The sequence below is a fragment of the Callorhinus ursinus genome, unplaced genomic scaffold (assembly GCF_003265705.2).
Source record: "Callorhinus ursinus isolate GAN/ISIS: 27379988/994484 unplaced genomic scaffold, GSC_fseal_2.0 scaffold105, whole genome shotgun sequence".
In the NCBI taxonomy this organism is placed as follows: domain Eukaryota; kingdom Metazoa; phylum Chordata; class Mammalia; order Carnivora; family Otariidae; genus Callorhinus; species Callorhinus ursinus.
Window position 1 is genome coordinate 107,772 of NW_027397167.1, and position 19,364 is coordinate 127,135.

The 19,364-nt window shown below is 40.3% G+C and overlaps 1 protein-coding gene across 13 annotated transcripts in view; it reads left to right on the forward strand.

Moving 5' to 3' along the window:
- ZFP62 (ZFP62 zinc finger protein) overlaps positions 1 to 19,364 on the forward strand; it is a 50,786-nt gene that overhangs the window by 17,481 nt on the left and 13,941 nt on the right. For 7 of the 13 annotated variants that reach the window (XM_073889267.1, XM_073889268.1, XM_025853193.2 and 4 more), the window contains one exon: positions 2,582 to 6,449. In XM_073889267.1, the coding sequence (XP_073745368.1) occupies positions 2,659 to 5,355 (2,697 nt within the window). In that variant the 5' untranslated portion in view covers positions 2,582 to 2,658 and the 3' untranslated portion in view covers positions 5,356 to 6,449. Of the gene's footprint in view, positions 1 to 1,900; positions 2,073 to 2,581; positions 6,450 to 11,451; positions 11,570 to 12,500; positions 15,346 to 19,364 lie in introns of those variants that run through there. The other 6 variants (XM_073889263.1, XM_073889264.1, XM_073889265.1 and 3 more) reach the window with 3 other exon arrangements.

Sequence of the window (19,364 nt, forward strand, 5' to 3'; positions counted from 1 at the left end):
TATCCCTTTGCTCTGTTCTCCCCACTCCACCACTTACAGGTAATGGGGCTTTATTGATTTCTGGTTTCTCTTATTACTGTAAAGATAAGCAGTTATATGTTTGTTTTCTTATTTTTCTTTCATACCTAAAGCATAGCATATATGGTCTTTTTCTGTTTACATGGTATCCTGGAAATTGCTCCTTCTCAATCAACTGATAGAGATGTTCCTCATTCTTGCTTAGTACTCCATTGCATATATGTGCCGTAGTTTATTTAACCAGTCTTCTGTGCTGCGACACTCCGGTAGTTTCCTAGATTCTCTAGTTACAATGAATGCTACCATGCATAGTTTTGTGCACATATACTTTTTTGTATTGTTGGAAATAGATTGTCAGTATAAATTCCTAGATGGGATTTCTGGATTGAAGTGTAAATGCATACAGTTCACTTAGATATTGGCAGGAGTTATGCCACTTTGCAGTCCTGTTAATATATGAGAGTGTCTGTTTCCGCCACAGCCTCCCCAACAGAGTGTGTTGTCATTCTTTTAATATGACAGATGAGAAGTGGTATCTTAATGTAGTTCTTATTTGCATTTCTCTTATGAGTGGAATTGAAAACATGTTTAAGGGACATTTTAATATTTCTTTTTGTGACTTGTCTGTTTATATCTCTTGCACATTTTTCTATAGGAATTTTAGTCTATTTTTTCAACTTTTGAAAAATGTTTATATAAGGGATATTAGCTATTATATAAATGATGCACATTGCAAATATTTTCTTTCATTTGTCATTTCTCAATTTTGCTTATAGCATTTTTGCCATGTAATTTATATTTACACAGTCAAATTTATCCATCCTCTTTTACTGCATGTGAGTCATAGTTTGAAAACTTTTTCTCTACACAGGAAGCATTCACTCATATTTTCTTCTAGTATTTGTATGGCAACACGTTTTTATATTTAGAGCTCTGCTCCATTTGGAGTTATATTCTTGAGTGTGGTGTAAAGAATGGCTTTATAGTTGTTTCCAACACTGTTCCAAAGACCATCTTTGCCCCAATAATTTGATCTATCATCTTTATCATGTGCTTGATTTCTGTGGGTCATTAGTAGTATTTCTGGACTTTCTTTTCTGTTCCTTTTGTCTATACACTGGTACCATGCTGCTTTAGTTAGAGGCCTTGTGGTATATTTCAATACCTAATGTGGCTAGTCCCCACTCACAGCCCTTTTATGTTTCTCTCTCTCAATTTTTGTTTATTTTTTTTAATTTTAAGTAGGCTCCAGGCCCAACATAGGGCTTGAACTCATGACCCTGAGACCGAGAGTCTCATGCTCTACCGACAGCCAGCCAGGTGTCCCTTGTATGTTTATTTTAGAGGATTTGGTTTTATGGCTGTAGGAATTTGAACATCTTTCTCTCCTGAGGACTGAGGATGAATAGAGGTGGAGGGGCCAAGGCCAAAGGGAATGAAGACAGCATGGGCCCCGATGTGCAGGATTGAGAGCACAGATAAAAGGCATGTTGCTGTTGATGGTTATGGAATTCCACTGCCTGCCCAGTAGAGCCCTCACATTTAAGCAACATGGACTGCTGTGCCCAAAGTAGTAGAGACAAGTGGATGCTTTCAGGGGGAACAAAGAATCCCCACCTGAGCCCTAAAATCTGTTTTAGGAAGGAGTTTACCTTTCCTGAGTCCTGTGCTTTATACCTAGGTTCCTACCCTGATCAAATAACCCAGCCTCAAATAATAAATAGTAATAATTATGCATGTAGAACTCACCAAGTAGTAGGTGTTGTTCACAACACTAAATAACTCAGGGTCACGCAGCTGGGTATTTGAACCCTGTAGTAGTATTTCCTTTGCTTGGTGGTTTGTATTTTAGCTTCTAATCTTCAGTATGCTCTGATTGCAGTTAGCTTGTTCATCAAGTGGGAATGGAAGCCTCTTTGCCTGGCATGCTGGAGCATGCTCTTCATATAGATTACCTCCCTGACTCCCCACTTTCCAGGGTCAGGTTTTCCTTGGAGGGGAAGCCCAGGAGGCCAGACCCACCCCAGGAAGCTGCAGTCTGCCTTATTTCTCAGGTCTGTCATGACTCTCTCCATGCTTTCATTACCATCGCCCCACTGCCACCACTTAGCTACTGATTTCTTCCCTCTTTTAGCTTTGCCTCTTTAGTTCTGCTCATTATGTCTCTTTTGTCTTATTAATTTTTCTGTTCCCTCTTATTCAGAGATTTCTTCTTTGTTTTTTCATGACCAGGTGATCGTTTCCAAAAACTGATCAGTGTTGTCCTTGGTTCTGTGCATCACTTCAACCCATTTCAACTTGCCCTCATGCTAAACCGTTAAACAAGAATAGAAAAACTCTTTGTTCCATTGAAAATCCAGGGCTCTAACATTTTAACATTAGCTCCATAGGGGCAGAAATTTTGGCATGTCCCCTCTTGTATCCCCTGCAGTTAAAAATGGTACTTAATCACACAGCATGCAGTCAATAAACATTTGTCACGTGAATGAGTAAATTTGGGTGTAATTCTTCCAGTTTCCTCTATTCAAAGTGAACAGGTATCATTTTCATTTTCTTGGTTTAGTGTCACATTTGAAGACGAGGGGCACTGAGGATGAGAAATCAACTGAAAAGTACGAAAATGTTGGAAATGCAGAATCTATGTGGCCAAAAGTGGAAGGTCTTCACAAGGATCGTATACAGGAATATAAGGTTGGTGAAACTTGTGATTGGAATAGCAAGGTAGAGAATCAACTGGAAAATCCTGAGGGAAAAAGAATGAAGGAAGACAAAAGTGGCATCAAGGAAAAGATTGGCAAAGCCAAGAACACAGCAAATATAAAGACAGAACAGGAAGACGAGGCATCTGAGAAAAGCTTACGTCCAAGTTCAAAACATGTTATACACCAGACTGTCCCTATAGAACAGATAAGCAGTGAACAAGACAAATGTGTGGAGAACATTAATGGAACCTCTCACCCTGGTCTACAGCAGAAAACCATTGCTGTTAAGAAATCACACAAATGTGATGAGTGTGGGAAATTGTTCAAATATAATTCCCGCCTTGTTCAACATAAAATTATGCACACGGGGGAAAAACGCTACGAGTGTGATGACTGTGGAGGGACTTTCCGGAGCAGCTCGAGCCTTCGAGTCCACAAACGGATCCATACTGGGGAGAAGCCGTATAAGTGTGAGGAATGTGGGAAAGCCTACATGTCCTACTCCAGCCTTATAAACCACAAAAGCACCCATTCTGGGGAGAAGAACTGTAAGTGTGATGAGTGTGGGAAATCCTTCAATTATAGCTCTGTTTTGGACCAGCATAAGAGGATCCACACAGGAGAAAAGCCCTATGAATGTGGTGAGTGTGGGAAAGCTTTCAGGAACAGCTCTGGTCTCAGAGTCCACAAAAGGATTCACACAGGGGAGAAGCCCTACGAATGTGACATCTGTGGGAAAACGTTCAGTAATAGCTCCGGCCTTAGGGTCCATAAGAGGATCCACACAGGCGAGAAACCTTATGAATGCGATGAGTGTGGGAAGGCTTTCATCACTTGCAGAACACTTCTAAACCATAAAAGCATCCACTTTGGGGATAAACCTTATAAATGTGATGAGTGTGAGAAATCGTTTAATTATAGCTCTCTCCTCATTCAGCATAAAGTGATCCACACTGGAGAGAAACCTTATGAATGTGATGAATGTGCGAAGGCCTTCAGGAACAGCTCAGGCCTTATAGTGCACAAAAGGATCCACACGGGAGAGAAACCCTACAAGTGTGAGGTCTGTGGCAAAGCGTTCAGCTATAGCTCAGGCCTCGCAGTTCATAAAAGCATTCACCCTGGGAAGAAAGCTCATGAATGTAAGGAGTGTGGAAAATCCTTCAGCTATAACTCACTTCTTCTTCAACATAAAACCATTCATACTGGAGAGAGACCTTATGTATGTGATTTGTGTGGGAAAACTTTCAGGAACAATTCAGGCCTAAAGGTCCACAGGAGGCTCCATACTGGGGAAAAACCATATAAGTGTGACGTGTGTGGGAAAGCCTATATCTCACGCTCTAGCCTTAAAAACCACAAAGGAATCCATCTTGGGGAAAAGCCCTATAAATGTACCTATTGTGAGAAATCTTTCAATTACAGCTCTGCCCTTGAGCAACATAAAAGGATTCATACAAGGGAGAAACCTTTTGGGTGTGATGAGTGTGGAAAAGCCTTCAGAAATAATTCAGGCCTTAAAGTGCACAAACGGATCCACACTGGGGAGAGACCTTACAAATGTGAAGAATGTGGGAAAGCCTACATCTCACTCTCAAGCCTTATAAATCATAAAAGTGTACACCCTGGGGAAAAGCCCTACAAGTGTGATGAGTGTGAAAAAGCCTTCATCACATACCGAACCCTTATAAACCACAAAAAAATTCACCTTGGGGAGAAGCCCTACAAATGTGATGTATGTGAGAAATCTTTTAATTACACCTCACTCCTTTCTCAACACAAAAGGGTCCACACTAGAGAGAAACCTTATGAATGCGACAGGTGTGAGAAGGTCTTCAGAAACAACTCAAGCCTTAAAGTGCATAAAAGAATCCATACTGGGGAGAAGCCCTATGGATGTGATGTGTGTGGAAAAGCCTACATCTCACACTCAAGCCTTATTAACCATAAAAGTACCCACCCTGGCAAGACACCCTACACATGTGATGAATGTGGAAAAGCTTTTTTCTCAAGCAGAACTCTTATAAGCCATAAGAGAGTCCATCTTGGGGAGAAACCCTTCAAATGTATTGAGTGTGGGAAATCTTTCAATTACAGTTCACTCCTTTCTCAACACAAGAGGATCCACACAGGGGAAAAACCTTACATATGTGATAGGTGTGGAAAGGCTTTCAGGAACAGCTCAGGCCTCACAGTGCATAAAAGGATTCACACAGGCGAGAAACCCTATGAATGTGATGAGTGTGGGAAGGCATACATCTCCCACTCAAGTCTTATTAACCATAAAAGCATCCACCGTGGGCAGCAGCCCTATAATTGCGAGTGTGGGAAATCCTTCAATTACAGATCAGTTCTTGACCAACATAAAAGGATCCACACTGGAAAGAAGCCATACCGATGTAATGAGTGTGGGAAGGCTTTTAATATCAGATCAAATCTCACCAAGCATAAAAGAACCCATGCTGGAGAGGAATCTTTAAATGTGACAAGTATGGGAAGCGACATATCACAGAAGAGAACTCACGAGGGAGGGAATGCTCGGGATGGGACCAAAATGAGCATATCTATAGGAGGCAGAGCTTACCAAGTCTCAACTCAAATGGAAGAAAAACCTTATGAATGTATGAATATCTGAGCTCTTTGTTCATGGCTTGTAATTGACATAGCATAAAGGAAACTACGAGTACTCTTCGGTGTGATCTTCATTATAGCCAGCAAGGAAGCCTCCAATGTCAAGGTAGTTGAGCCTTTATGGAACACAAAATAGTTTATACTGGGGATAATACCTGTCAACGTGACAAAGTGATTTAAAAACCTTCAAAATAAGCAGACCTTTCTGGACATAAAAACACATGGATGAGGAAGGGATTTCACTTAGAAGTCATATAGTTACCAAGAGAAAGTTCATTACTTGGGTAAATTCTGTGAATAGAAATGGGGAAATTCAGGTATAGCTTTGAATCCTAATTATACATTGGTCAGTGGGGAAAAATACAAGGAGAGCCTCCCAACAGGCACATTCAGGGAGAGAGAAGCTTCAGGGAACATAAATTTATTTAATAGTAGTGATCATGAAGTACAAATTTGATATAATTGAATAATTTGTGAGGGGTGATGATAAATTTTGAAAGAAAATTGGATTTTGTTGTAGGAAGAGTAAAAAGTATAGACATGAATCTAGCAGGAAATAGTCATTTAAAAACAATGTAAGTTGATTGAACTATACGGTTGTAATGTAATACACTGGTTGAATGGGCAAAACTTAAAAAATTTCAAATGAACCCCCTCAATGAATGAAGTGTGATGAGTGAAGACCTCACACATTATGCTACAAATACCAGGTTCTACCATAGACAGAAATTCAGCACACTAAATAACTAATGGAACACGTCTTTGACATGAATTTGCACCTACACAAAAATAATTGATTCAGGGATTCCTGTGAATAGGAATGCTAAGAAAGTGATTTTATTGGAAGAGCTAGAAAGCTAAGTAGCTATTGATAATTGGAGGGATTGGAGGAAATTCATGCTTCTTAATAGTCTGTTAAATGTTTGATTGTTTTGGAATGTGTTACTGTGAAGATTTCATGCACTACACGTGTGTATTGTCTGTTGTAAAATGTTATGAATACTTTGTTCAGGGCCCACTCTGTCTTGGCCATGAAGGGCCAGATAGTCACGGTGAGGTTAAGGTGGAACTCCAATAAAGAAATTCCTCAAAAGTAAACAGGCTCTGACTGACTTTAGATGGAGCAGTACACAGAGAAAACAATTTGTCCTATCTTTGTTGAGTAAGTGAGACCAAATGCAAAGCAGGGAGTGCAGCAGGGCTTTCCCATAGGGCTAGTAGCTCCGGTTTCACAAGAAATTAGGTGGCATCTCTACCGGGAGAAGTGCAGAATGGATTGATCCTCATACTGGGCCTGGATCATAGCTCCTGGAAGTGGGCAGGCTGTGGGACTGATGTGTCACCTCAGAGAAATCGTTCTTTTGGGGACAGAATTTAACAAAATGTTGTTTATGTGTTAAAGCTGTTAGCTAGGTGACTCAAAGGGTAAAAGGAGAGTCTTCTGAGAGTCGAGTAAGCTGTCCAAGAATACTCTGGACGGCACCTGTCTATAGAGGCTGAATCCTAGTCCTGTCTCGCTGGCTCCAAAATCCACTCTCCTTCCCAGAGAGCAGTCTCTCCCTAGATAGTTTCCTGGCTCTCTAGGATTTGTCTCTAGCCCCGTTCTAGCCTCCCATAGTTTCCATGACTTTCTCTAGGGGTATAGTTCTTCCACTTTTCTCCAAGCCTCCACCAGTAAGTTTTGATGGAAAGGGGTAGGGAAAGAGCATTTCTGCCACTCGGCTCCCCTTTGGAACGCCACAGCCACACTTGTTCTGTCCTTCTCAGAACACTGGCCCTCTCCACAGACTTGGATTGATGGATTCAGCAAATACTCGTTGAGGATCTGCTAGGCACAATCCCCTGTCCTAGGAGCTAGGCAGCGGGAGTAAATAAAGGATAGGTAAGGGAGAAGGTCCACAAGCAAAACCACACTAATGGATGCTGAACCAAACACTGCAGTGTTGAGAGGACAGTGACCACCACCAATGGGGAGGAGGGAGGCAGTGGTGATATCTGGTGGGACAGTTGGGTTTTTAAAGAGGGAGGAGGGGGAAATAGGATGGTCTGATTAAAAGCCTCATCAAAAAAGCTCACACATCTTCAAAAGGGGCTGGTCGTTCCAGGGTTAGTGCATAGTGGGCAGAAAGGAAGGCCATAGAATATCAATTCCAAGGAGTTACCAGGTATTATCAATCTTTCATTTACTTGAGGCCACCCGTGGCTTGAGCATCACTCCTCCATGCACACACACCCATGTACGTGAGCTCCACCTGGACCTAATGTACCACCTACAATTGGGAGAGAAACAGATGAAATAATGAGAGAGGGTGGCTACCACTCAAATGGGGATTCCAAGTGCTCCAGCCTGCTGAGCAGTAGGACACGCTCCTACTGAGGCCTCCACTGACTGACCCACAGGAAACAGGCCTCCAGTCCACCTAGGGCCGGTAACATGCTGCTTAAGCTGAACTCATGATTTCCACTTGTGCCAGGTAGACTGTGGTACAGATTCAATGAGCTGTTCAGGCTTATCTCAGGCCTGGAGTGTGTTTCAGGAGTACCATCCCCCACCTCTTTCCAGAGAAAGTGCCTGATGCACAAGAAGAGAATTAAACTTGCCAACATGTAGGTAAATCAAAACACTTTTTCAAAAAGGCAGAGTCTAATTCAAAGGACTAAAGATAGAATTGAAATGTTAGACCATAGTAGGTTAAATTGGAAGCTGGAAGATCTGCATGAAAGTGGCCTAAAGTGCTTGGTATTATTTCTGAGGAGGTCAAGATGCTCTTAGCTCTGGATTTTGTTAACTATGTATGGTAAAATGTCATGGGCAGACCAGAAGGATAGAAGTCAAGTACATAAAGATCTGGACTGGAAAACCTCAAAGTCTGGAAAGGAGAAAAAACAACATGGAGAAGGCAGGACAGTACCTTCTGGTAAAGGTAGGTAGGTTACTTGGGTCAATATCATACCAACAACAATGAAAGACTTCATTTTTAAAAATGTAGATAGCATTCCACCCCTTCCTCTCAAGAGAGCATTGAAGATAAAAAGCCTGTGGTTTAAACAGGATAGTTTAAAAATGAGATCCTGTCATCAGAGAAGGGAACGCTAAAGCAACTTCTGTCCTAACCTGTTAGCTGATGCTGCACAGCTGGGTCCCATTTAACCAGCCACAGGGAGTGAGAGAGACAAAGTCAGGGCCAGGCCCACCTGAGGTGGTGAATCTTCTACGAGAACTTTCTGAAGTTAATCTGGGTTACCAAAGTGCTACAACCTCAAGAGAAACCATCCCTCAGTCCCAGGGGGCTGTAGAGACATTGGCCTTGTAACTGAGCAGAGCAGTAGAAAAGAAAGGGAAAAGAAAATGTCCCTAACACCTTGTGGTCCCTTATGACCCAGGTAAACACAACCTGAGCCCTGGCCAAAGCAACACAAGGCACCTCTGGAAGAGGACTTCTTCAATCTAGACCTCAGGGAAATTTTTAAAGGTAATTTTTCAGGAGCGACTGGTTAGTAAGTAAGCAAAGACAACCAGGCACAAGGGGGAAAGGCAACATGACAAAACTAGAACTAGAAATGTGGCTACAATATGTAGACTTCACGTATTATCAGATATATGGGTTTTTTTTAATTTTTTATTTAAAAATTTTAAACTTTTTGAAATATTTAAAGATGCGTTTGGCTACAGATTGTGACAAAATTAAAAATAGAATTGGTGAACTGAAAGATAAAGGTGAAAAAATTATCCAGAATGCAGCATGGGGTTAGAAAAATATAGGAAAATAGAGAAGGGAAGATTTCATTGGGAAGTTTTACATATAAATACACGTAAAGTCACAGTCTCAGAAGGCAAGGAAAGAAGAAAAGGGCCAAAGGGACTGGGGCTGAGAATTTTCCAGAGCTGATGAAAAACACAAGTCTACACGTTCATTTATCTTTTATTTTTTTTAAAGATTTTACTTATTTATTTGACAGAGACACAGCGAGAGAAGGAACACAAGCAGGGGGAGTGGGAGAGGGAGAAGCGGGCTTCCTGCGGAGCAGGGGGCCCGATGCAGGGCTCCGATCCCGGGGCCCTGGGGTCATGACCTGAGCCGAAGGCAGACACTTAACGACTGAGTCACCCAGGCGCCCCAAGTCTACACATTTAATTTTTTAAAGATTTTATTAGAGAGGGAACACAAGCAGGGGTAGCGGCAGGCAGAGGGAGAGGGAGAAGCAGGCTCCGAGCTGAGCAGGGAGCCCGATTCGAGGCTCAGTCCCAGGACCCTGGGATCATGACCTGAGCTGAAGGCAGACGCTTAACAACTGAGCCACCCAGGCGCCCCCAGGTTGCAGATTTCTAATCGTACCCTTATGTGGTGGAAAGAGCTGGGAAGTTCTTTGGGGTCTCATATAATAGCACTGATCCCATTTATCAGGGCTCCATTTGCATGACTTAATCACTTCCCAAATCTCAACCTGCTAACACTACCATACTGAGCATTAGGATTCCAACGTGAATTTGTGGGGTATACGAACATTCACACTGTAGCAGACAAAAATATAAAACTCCATTGTATACTGTGTAAAAGAGACTCACTTTAAATATGAGAAGACTCAAGATTTGGAAGTAAAAGAATAGAAAAATTATTTGAAGCAAATAGTAATCCATAGAAACTGGTGTAGCTCTACTAATATTAGATGAAATAGATACTTTAATTCATAAACTATTCCTACAGATAAAGGGAATCATTTATTACATTAAGACAAAATGTCCAGGGAAGAGAACATACTGGAAAGATATAACAGTTTTGAGTTAGTATCTACCTAGTAACATAGCTCAGAGTTGGCAAATATGTGCAGAACTCAAAGGAGAAATATAAAATCCACAATCATGATGGGAGATTTTTTGATACCTCTCAGTAATTAATAGGACAAGAATATTAAAAATTAGTAAAGTTACACATTTGAACACTGATTTAGTAAGTACTCTAATACATGGAACCCTGTACCATCGTGTTAACGATACACATTTTTTTTCAAGCATACATGAAACATTTTCAAAAATTGACCTACACAATGTTACATGTCAATTATATCTCAAGCTGGGGCAGGAATTGATCATATGCTGGATCATAAAGTAAACCATAACAAATTTTAAAGAATTAAAATCATACAGAGTATGTTAGTTTGCAATTCAGTTAGAAATTAATAATAAAAAGATACTTAAGCCATCCCCATTATATTCAGAAATTTACAAATTTACAAATACTTTTCTTAATCATGGCTCAAGGAAGAAAATATTTTGACCACTGTAATCAAGACCAGTGGGATATTGCTTAAGCAGTGCTTAGAGAGACATTTATAGCCTAAAAAGATATTTTAGAAAATCAGAAAACCTAGCAATTAATCACCTAAGTACCATCTAAAAAAGAACAATCAAAATAAATCCCAAAAAAGTTAAAATAAGAAAGTAATAAAAGGTAGACCTTTATGAAATAGGAAAACAAGCACAATATAGAGGATCAACAAAACCAAATGCATGTGTGTGTTGGAAAAGACTAATAAAACTGACAACCCTCTGGTGAGATTGATCAAAGAAAAAAGAAAACGAAAGTCAGGAATAAAAAGGGGGAATAAGGAGAACTGTAAAATTTTCTACTCTGTGAACATGCACCGACCTCTTCACTCCCTACTACTGAGAGAATAACCCACTCCCTCTAAATTCCTTGAGTCAACAATTCTGAGAACAGGTTGTAACATAAGTGAGCCAAATCACAAACACAATCCATTTCTGAAAGATTGCCACCTACATAACCAAAGCCCACCAAAACTGCAGTGAACACTGTTGCTTTAGTTTATTTCCACTATAAAACCCATCTCATTCCTCGTGTTTGGAGAGACAGTTCCTTTGAGAACTTTCCTTGTTGCAACCATTTGAATAAATACCCAGGCCCTAAGTCTCAGAGAATTTCTAAAGTTTGATGTTACAAATGCTACAGGTATTAAAACAATAAGATTAATTATATTATAATTTTATTACAATAAGTTAGAAATGTTATATGAAATTTTAAAAAAAAATCCTAGGAAAATGTAACTTACCAAACCTTACTAAGGGTCTCATATCTTATAGATGTGGAGTGTATGGGAAAGACTATGGAGTGAGTTCAGTCCTTAGGGAACTCGAAGAAGAAGCAAGAGGAGAGAGGAGGGAGAGGAAAAAAAGCAGAAAGGAGAAATCTTAATCAATAGTAAGTATCGAAAAACCTTCCATAGGCGTGCACTCTCTATTAGTGAATTTGAAAGTGAAAACCTGAAAAATAATTTCATCTGTGTTTATGTATGGACACTCTAGGGGTGAAGTGGTACTGAGTACCAGTCATGCAATGCAAGGGAACTTTTCCCTCATGGGATTAAAAAACGAGAGATGGTCAGCTGAGGACCAGTTAGCTGAGTGGAGACCTGAAGTCTGCCTCAGGACCTTGAAAAACTGGGTATAACCCCTTCCAGGGGATTACTCAGACTGGGAGGTTTCTCCATGCCTCTTCTCCAGCCCCAGCTGAGTGCCCTAGCCTGGAGACATGGAGAAAGAAGTCACAAATTTTAACACAATTCTTTCTACAGGGTGTTCCCATTTAGACCTGGCAGTTCTCAGACTGTGGAGAGTATCGGTTATACTCAGGAAGGAGTTTGTATGAATCCCATGTAGAGAGACTACAAAGTATTGTAGCCAAAATGTGGTCTTTCCACCACAAAGCCCAGATGCAAACAAGGGCTCTTTCCCTTATCCCAGATGACTTTAGGCAAGTAATTAAGTCTTCTGTTTTATGTTGTGTGTCCTCAGCTGTCTCTTATTGGAGTAATAATAGTAGCGAGTTGGAGAAGTTAGTGTTTAGAGGCCTTAGAAATGTGCCTGGAATGTGAAGCTTTAGCATAAAGGTGTGTGAAGTAAGTCTTGCCATGTGGTGGCCCCTGTCCCAGGACTCTAGCGACCAGACCGTCAGGTAGTGGAAGGCAGCCTCATCTGAAAGCCAAGAAAATATTCCAAGGACCACCCCACACACAGGTATAACCTAAGATGAGATTCGAGAAAAATGATTGTTTGGATCTCGTTACTCAGCTGCATCTTGCTTCTAAACAAGCAATCCATTGTTTCTAAGCAAAGATGCTTTGCTTTTTCAGGCTGGTAAAGGTCAGCAGAAGAAGCCTCCAGCTCCTCCAGTGACCAAGAGTGTTGGATGGGACCAGGGCTGATTCACACTTGCTTCTCCAGCTTAGGCATCCTGCCCACTCCTACTATGTGCATTTTGCTTCTCCCCCGTCCCCCTGTTTTCCTGGCAATAGATGGGCTGGAAATTAATACAGAAAGGGTTGGTGGGAGTCAAGCCTCCACCATCTTAACCATGGCTGTTTGGGGGTGAGTGTCCCTTAAGATCTCAAAGCATAAGAAGAGGTCCAGGGGTTGGCAGGGCAAAGCCCTGGAGGAGAGCAGAAGTTCCTCTGGTCTTGGATATAAACTTAAGGGCCAGCATTCCAGTGTATGCAACAACTATGAATTTTCCTGTCTATAATTTCCCCATCTGTAAAATGAGGGAAATGATCCAACTCACAAGGTTGCTTTAAGGATTCATGAAAAAGCATTTTGTATTTTGCAAATCTCTATACGAACATCCTTGTTAAATTGACTAGTGATCTGTTTTGTTTTTTAAAGTTGAGATAAAAATAAGAGCAAAGATTAATGAAACAAAACGACACAATAGAAAGGATCAAAAGTTAGGTTGGTGTTTTGGAAAGAGTATTAAAATTGATAAACCTCTGGTGTAATAAAGAAAGAATAAAAATCACAAATAATCACAACAGATCCCATAGAGTATTTAGAAGTATACTTTTTTTAAAAAAGATTTTATTTATTTATTTGAGAAAGAGAGAATGAGAGACAGAGAGCACGAGAGGGAAGAGGGTCAGAGGGAGAAGCAGACTCCCTGCTGAGCAGGGAGCCCAATGCCGGGACTCGATCCTGGGACTCCAGGATCATGACCTGAGCCGAAGGCAGTCACTTAACCAACTGAGCCACTCAGGCGCCCTAGAAGTGTACTTTTAATTTTTAAAATGTACATGGCCTTCCTAGTTATATTCTATTATCACACTGTGGTCAGAAAACATATCTGCACGATTGCTACCCTTTGACATTTGTTGGAATCTGCTTATGGCCCAACACGTGTTTGATCTCAGTGAAGCTTCCATGGTCACCGGAAAAGAATGTGTGTTCTGCGGATGCTGGGTGCACTCATCTAGATAAAGCATTAGATCAAGTTTGTAATGCATTGTTCAGATCTTCTCTATTCTTAATGGATTTTTATCTGCTTTCTGTCAATTAATGAGGTAATTGATTTAATTTAATAATTTCCACTTATAGATCTGTGAAGTTTGCTTTATATATCTGAGGCCATGTTATTAGATGCATGTAAATATAGAATTGTTATATCTTCCTGGTGAATTGAAATTGTAAGAAGAAAGCCTCTATCTGTAGTAATGCCTTTTCTTATTTAAAGTCTATTTTTTTCTGATATTAATAACATCAAAAAAATTGCTGTTACGTGGCATATCTCTTTCTATTCTTTCACTAGATTTAAAAGCCCAAAGATGTGTTTAGATGTGTCTCTTGGATATGTGTCTTTTGGAAATAACATGTTGTGCTTTAAATCTAGTCTGATAATTTCTTTTAACAGGAACATTAGGCCTTCCATGTATAATTTCCATTACGGTTGGGCTTAAATCTTATTCACTGCTTTCCTGACCTAGGTTATGTCATCTCTTCTTTTTTTTTTTTAAGATTTTATTCATTTATTTGAGAGAGAGAGAAAGTGAGAGACCGAGCACGAGCAGAGGGGGAGGGGCAGAGGAGAGGGAGAAGCAGGTTCCTTGCTGCGGGGAGCCTGATGGGGGCCCTGATCCCAGGACCCTGAGATCATGACCTGAGTCAAAGGCAGACGCTGAACCAACTGAGCCACCCAGGCGCCCCTGTGATCTCTTCTCTTGACTTCTTTCAGATTGGGTTAGAAATCTTCCGTTAAGATTCTATTACAATTAATCTATTATTCTACTTTTCCCTCTGTTGGTTTGGAAGTTACACACTTTTTCTCTTCTTTTACTGGCCAAGGACTTAAAAGATCCATTCTTGATTTATCAAAGCCTAATGTTAATTGACACTTTTATCTTCATACTAGACAATGAAAGGATCTTAGAATACTTTAACTTCATTTACCTGTCATTTTATATGCTATTGTTTTTGTGAACTTTCATTATGTACATATAAAGGTGTATGGATATGTATTGAAATACAGTATTACTGTTTTCTATACTAAATGTTTATTGAGATTTATCTTTATATTTACTCCTTACTTCTCTGCCTCCTCAACTTTCCATATGGGGTCATTTTCCTTCCTTCTGTCTGAAAAACTTCCTTTAGGACATTCTGTCCTTTTAAAGGTGACACCTTCCAATTTTTGTTTGCCTAAAAATTACTTTATTCCACCTCATTCTTAAAAGATATTTTTCCCCAGGGATAAAGTTCTAGGTTGAGCCTCTTTTGTCATAGTAGAGGTGTCAAGCCACCACCGTCTGACCTCCGTACTGGTCAGTGAGCAGTTGGCTGTTCATCTTTCTGTTTAATGCATTCTTTTTAAGTTTTTTCCCTGTGTCTTTGATTTATTCCAGTTTTACTATGGTATGTTTAGGTGTGGATTTTTTTTTTATAGTAATGCTGCTTCAGATTCTTTGGGCTTTTAAATTTGTGGATCTGTATCTTCAGCTTGGGTAAATTCTCAGCCGTTGGGTGCCCTCATTCTCTTTCTCTTTCCTTCTGTGACTCCAGGGAAGGTGTATTAGACCTTATCGCCATAACCCCTACGGTTAAGCAGTAACCTCAACCTCTCACTTTCATCCCTTTGTTCCTGCCTCCCTACCCAGGCTTCATTCTGGATATAACTTACATTTTAGTTCACTAAGTCTCTCGTTAGCTGTGTAATCTGCCATTAAACAGATATCCTATTTTTCAGTTAGAGACTTTCCATTTGTTTCCTTTTTTATAGTATGCCAAATATGTCTCTTTATTTTGCTTAAACATTATTTGCTTAAACATTATTTTAAAAGCTATCTGATGATACAGATATCTGATCTGGCAGGGGCTTTCTCTGATGCTGATCTCTGAGTGTGTCACAAATTCTCTGTATTAGATTCCCGCTGCCCGAACACTTAGAGTGGTTTCTGTTTCCTAGTTGGAACCTGACGGATACACTGCTATCTGCCAAGCTCTCAACCCCGGGCCCTAAACTTTCTACAAATTTTTTTTTCACTGCCTACAGATCTCCTTTATATTTTGTTAACTTTCAGCAAAAGGGAACTTGATTCAGGAGCTACAAAATTTGTTGTCTAAAGCTAGGAGTCTAAAGTGAACACAAACTGAAAAACAAGAATCCCTTCTCAAAGACTCCTAGACTTAGTAAATAATTTTTGGATAACATTTTTTGGGGGTAACACTGCCATCCTCCCAATTTTGTTTCAGTTGGCCTGTCCTCAAGCAAGTTCCCTTTCTCCTTCCACAAAACAATATCTGAGATACATATGTTAGTTATCTACTAATAGTTAAGTCATCTTGAAGCTGTTTCAATTACATATTTTAAATTTTCCAAGTCACTTATTCAAAAAAAAAAGTTATTTCTTAGAGCCTGTCATCTGAAGATACAATTAAAACAAAACAAAACAAGACACTTCAGTGAGCACAAACCTTGGAGCTCCTAGGTTCCAGCTTCCTTATCAGGAGGGTTTTTTTCCTCTAAAGATAAAGATAAAGGTATGTTACAACAGAAATACTATAATAGCAATACTCTGACTAACATTTCTTCCTGTGATCTTACTACCCTCCTCCCCATCAAAAAAAAAAAGTGTTTTTTAAGCTACCTTTAAGAGGAAGAGTTACATCATTCCCTAGTTCTGCTCTCACTTCCCCCCACATCTAGAATCTTGGATGTTACCTAGTTTATTCTGTCTGGAGAAATGATGACTAGTGGGGCTTTGAGGAGCAACCTCAGGGCCTTCCTCATCCCCCAGCCCCCTAGCCCTCTCTGAAGTCGACTGACCCTCTCGTGGCCTCTGCAGAGATCTGCCCTTGGGCACACCAGCCCTTGACTTAGACCATTCTCCAAGACTAACAGTGCCTTAGTGCCTAATCAGTCAGGGGGAGGAGATAGCAGACAAACACCATCCTAGAACTTCTGCACAGAACATAGTCTTGATGACTAAATGGGGCTTCCATCTGGGGATCCCCGTTTACCTCTTTTAGCCAGTCCTAAACTGCAGTATTTCAGGTGGGCTGCAGACTGGTGTGAAGGTACCACAAACATACACCCATTGTAGGGTTAGAATAAGTTCCTCGTTTAGTTAACCAGCTTCAAAATATATTTTTTAAAGATTATATTTATTTATTTGACACACAGAGAGAGGGGGAGAGAGCAAGCACAAGCAGCGGGAGGGGCAGGCAGAGGGAGAAGCAGACTCCCTGCTGAGCATGGAGCCCAACGTGGGGCTCGATCCCAGAACCCTGAGATCATGACCTGAGCCAAAGGCAGTCGCTCAATGACTGAGCCACCCAGGTGCCCCAGCCAGCTTCAAAATCTTATCAGAAGCAAGATAGCATCTGGGCAGGATTCAGCACATCACAGGGATGTTCACCTTGGTGCCCAGGGTCCCTAAGTGGCTAGGATCTGACTAGATCTAGAGCTTTTTTTTTGGTCAGTACACAACCATTTTAAACTCAAGATAACTGTTTTGGAATCCAAACCAATAATCTGTACAGTTATACTTTCAAGAATTTGTACAGACAAGAGGTTCTCACTGGTCCTGAACCAGACCCAGCAGCACCAGGGAGCACATGAAGGGAAGTATAATTGAGATGGCACTTCGCATTGTTCAAAGGGGGCACTTTTGCTTCCAAACTTTTGCTTTCAATTTTTCACAGAAAGGAAGCTTACCATACATGCATTAATGTGGTTGTTCTCCTTTCTGCAAAAGGACATAGACATCTTTTGTGTTCTTTCTAAGGGCTTCCTAGTAACTTACTGTATAGTTATACCATAACTGAACCAGTTCCCAGTGAAAAACATTTGGGTTGTTTCCAGTTTTTTTGCTAGTATAAGCAGTTTTGCAATAAAATATATTTTCTCACCCTTACAGAAATTTATCTGAAGGATACATTTCTTTTTTTTCTTTTTTTTTAGAATCATAGAAATTAAACTCTGTTTTTGGTTTTTAAAAAATTTTTTATCTGAGTATAGTTGACACACAATGTTACATTAGTTTGAGGAGTACAACATGATTTGACAAGTTTATACCTTGTGATATGCTTACCACAAGTATCACCATACAACACTATTATAATATCATTGGCTATATTTGAAGGTTACATTTCTAAAGACAGAATTGTTGAGTCAAAATTTGCCTTAAATTTTTGATAGTATAAACTTGCTATCCAAAAATATTGCAACAACTTATACTTCCAACAGTAGTGTATAGAACTTTCTATTTCCCCACACCTTCACCAACACTAGGTATTACCAACATTTTTCATCTTTGACAAGCTGATATTTGAAAAATGGTATATGCTGGGGTTTTTTTTTAAAGATTTTTTATTTATTTATTTGACAGAGAGAGACACAGCGAGAGAGGGAACACAAGCAGGGGGAGTGGGAGAGGGAGAGGCAGGCTTCCCACTGAGCAGGGAGCCTGATACGGGGCTCAATCCCAGGACCCTGGGATCATGACCTGAGCCGAAGGCAGATGCTTAACGACAGAGCCATCCAAGTGCTCTATACTGGTTTTTTAAATCTTGAAACTGTCTCAAAGTAAAATGGAAAGTACAATATAAAACTCCTTTTCTTCCTGAACCATTTGAAAGCTAAGTGGCTGACCAGACACCCCATCACCTTTGAATACTTTTAGTGTATATTTCCTACAAGCAAGGATCTTCTACAACACCACCATAAAATCATCAAAACCAGAAAATTAACATTGACTCAGTACTACCATCCAATGTCCTGACCCCATCCAAGTTTCTTTAATTGTCCCAGTAATGTCCTTTGGAATAAAAATATTCAGTTCAGAATCCTGCATTGTTAACTTAGTTTCTGCATCTTTTTGGTCTCCTTCAATCTAGAACAGTGCTCCCATCCTAGAACAGTGGTTCTCAAGCTTGCACAAGTGTCAGAATCATGTGGTGGGCTTGTTAAAACACAGACTACTGGGTCCTAGAGCTGATTTAGGGAGTGGCTAAGAATTTGCAGAAAATTCTCAGTTGATTCAGATTCTGCCAGTCCAGGGACCACATTTTGAGAACCACTGTTCTAGAGTCTCTCCACATTAAAGTCCACCAGCCTGACTGGCCCCTGATTGCTCATGCAGTAGTCAGTAGGCTTGTGCACAAGGTGGAAGATGAAGACGTAGTCTTATTTTCTTAGAATTTAAAATAATGTCCAGTGATGGGTATTAAGGAGGGCATGTACTACATGGAGCACTGGGTTTTGTACGAAAACAATGAATCATGGATCACTACATCGAAAACTGGTGATGGTATGGTGACTAACATAACATATTAAAAAAAAAAAAGAATTTAAAATGATGCTTCCTACTACCAGTAGGTCGTGTCTTTAAAAAAGGAAGTACTAAACATGGTTGTATTAGTTTCCCATTGCCACAATTTGGTGGCTTAAAACAACATAAATTTATTATCTCAGAGTTCTGGAGACCAGAAGTCCAAAATGGGTATCTTAGGCCTAACATCAAGATGTCAGCAGAAGTTGCATTCTTTCTGGAGGCTGTAGAGGAGAATCCTATCCAGACTGTCTGCTTCCTGCTCATATGGTCCCCTTCCATCTTCAAAGCCAACAATGACCAGACAAGACTTTCTCATGCTGCATCAATTTTGACTCCCTCTTTCACTTATAAGAACCTTCATGATTACATTGGGCCACTGGGATAATCCAGAATAACACC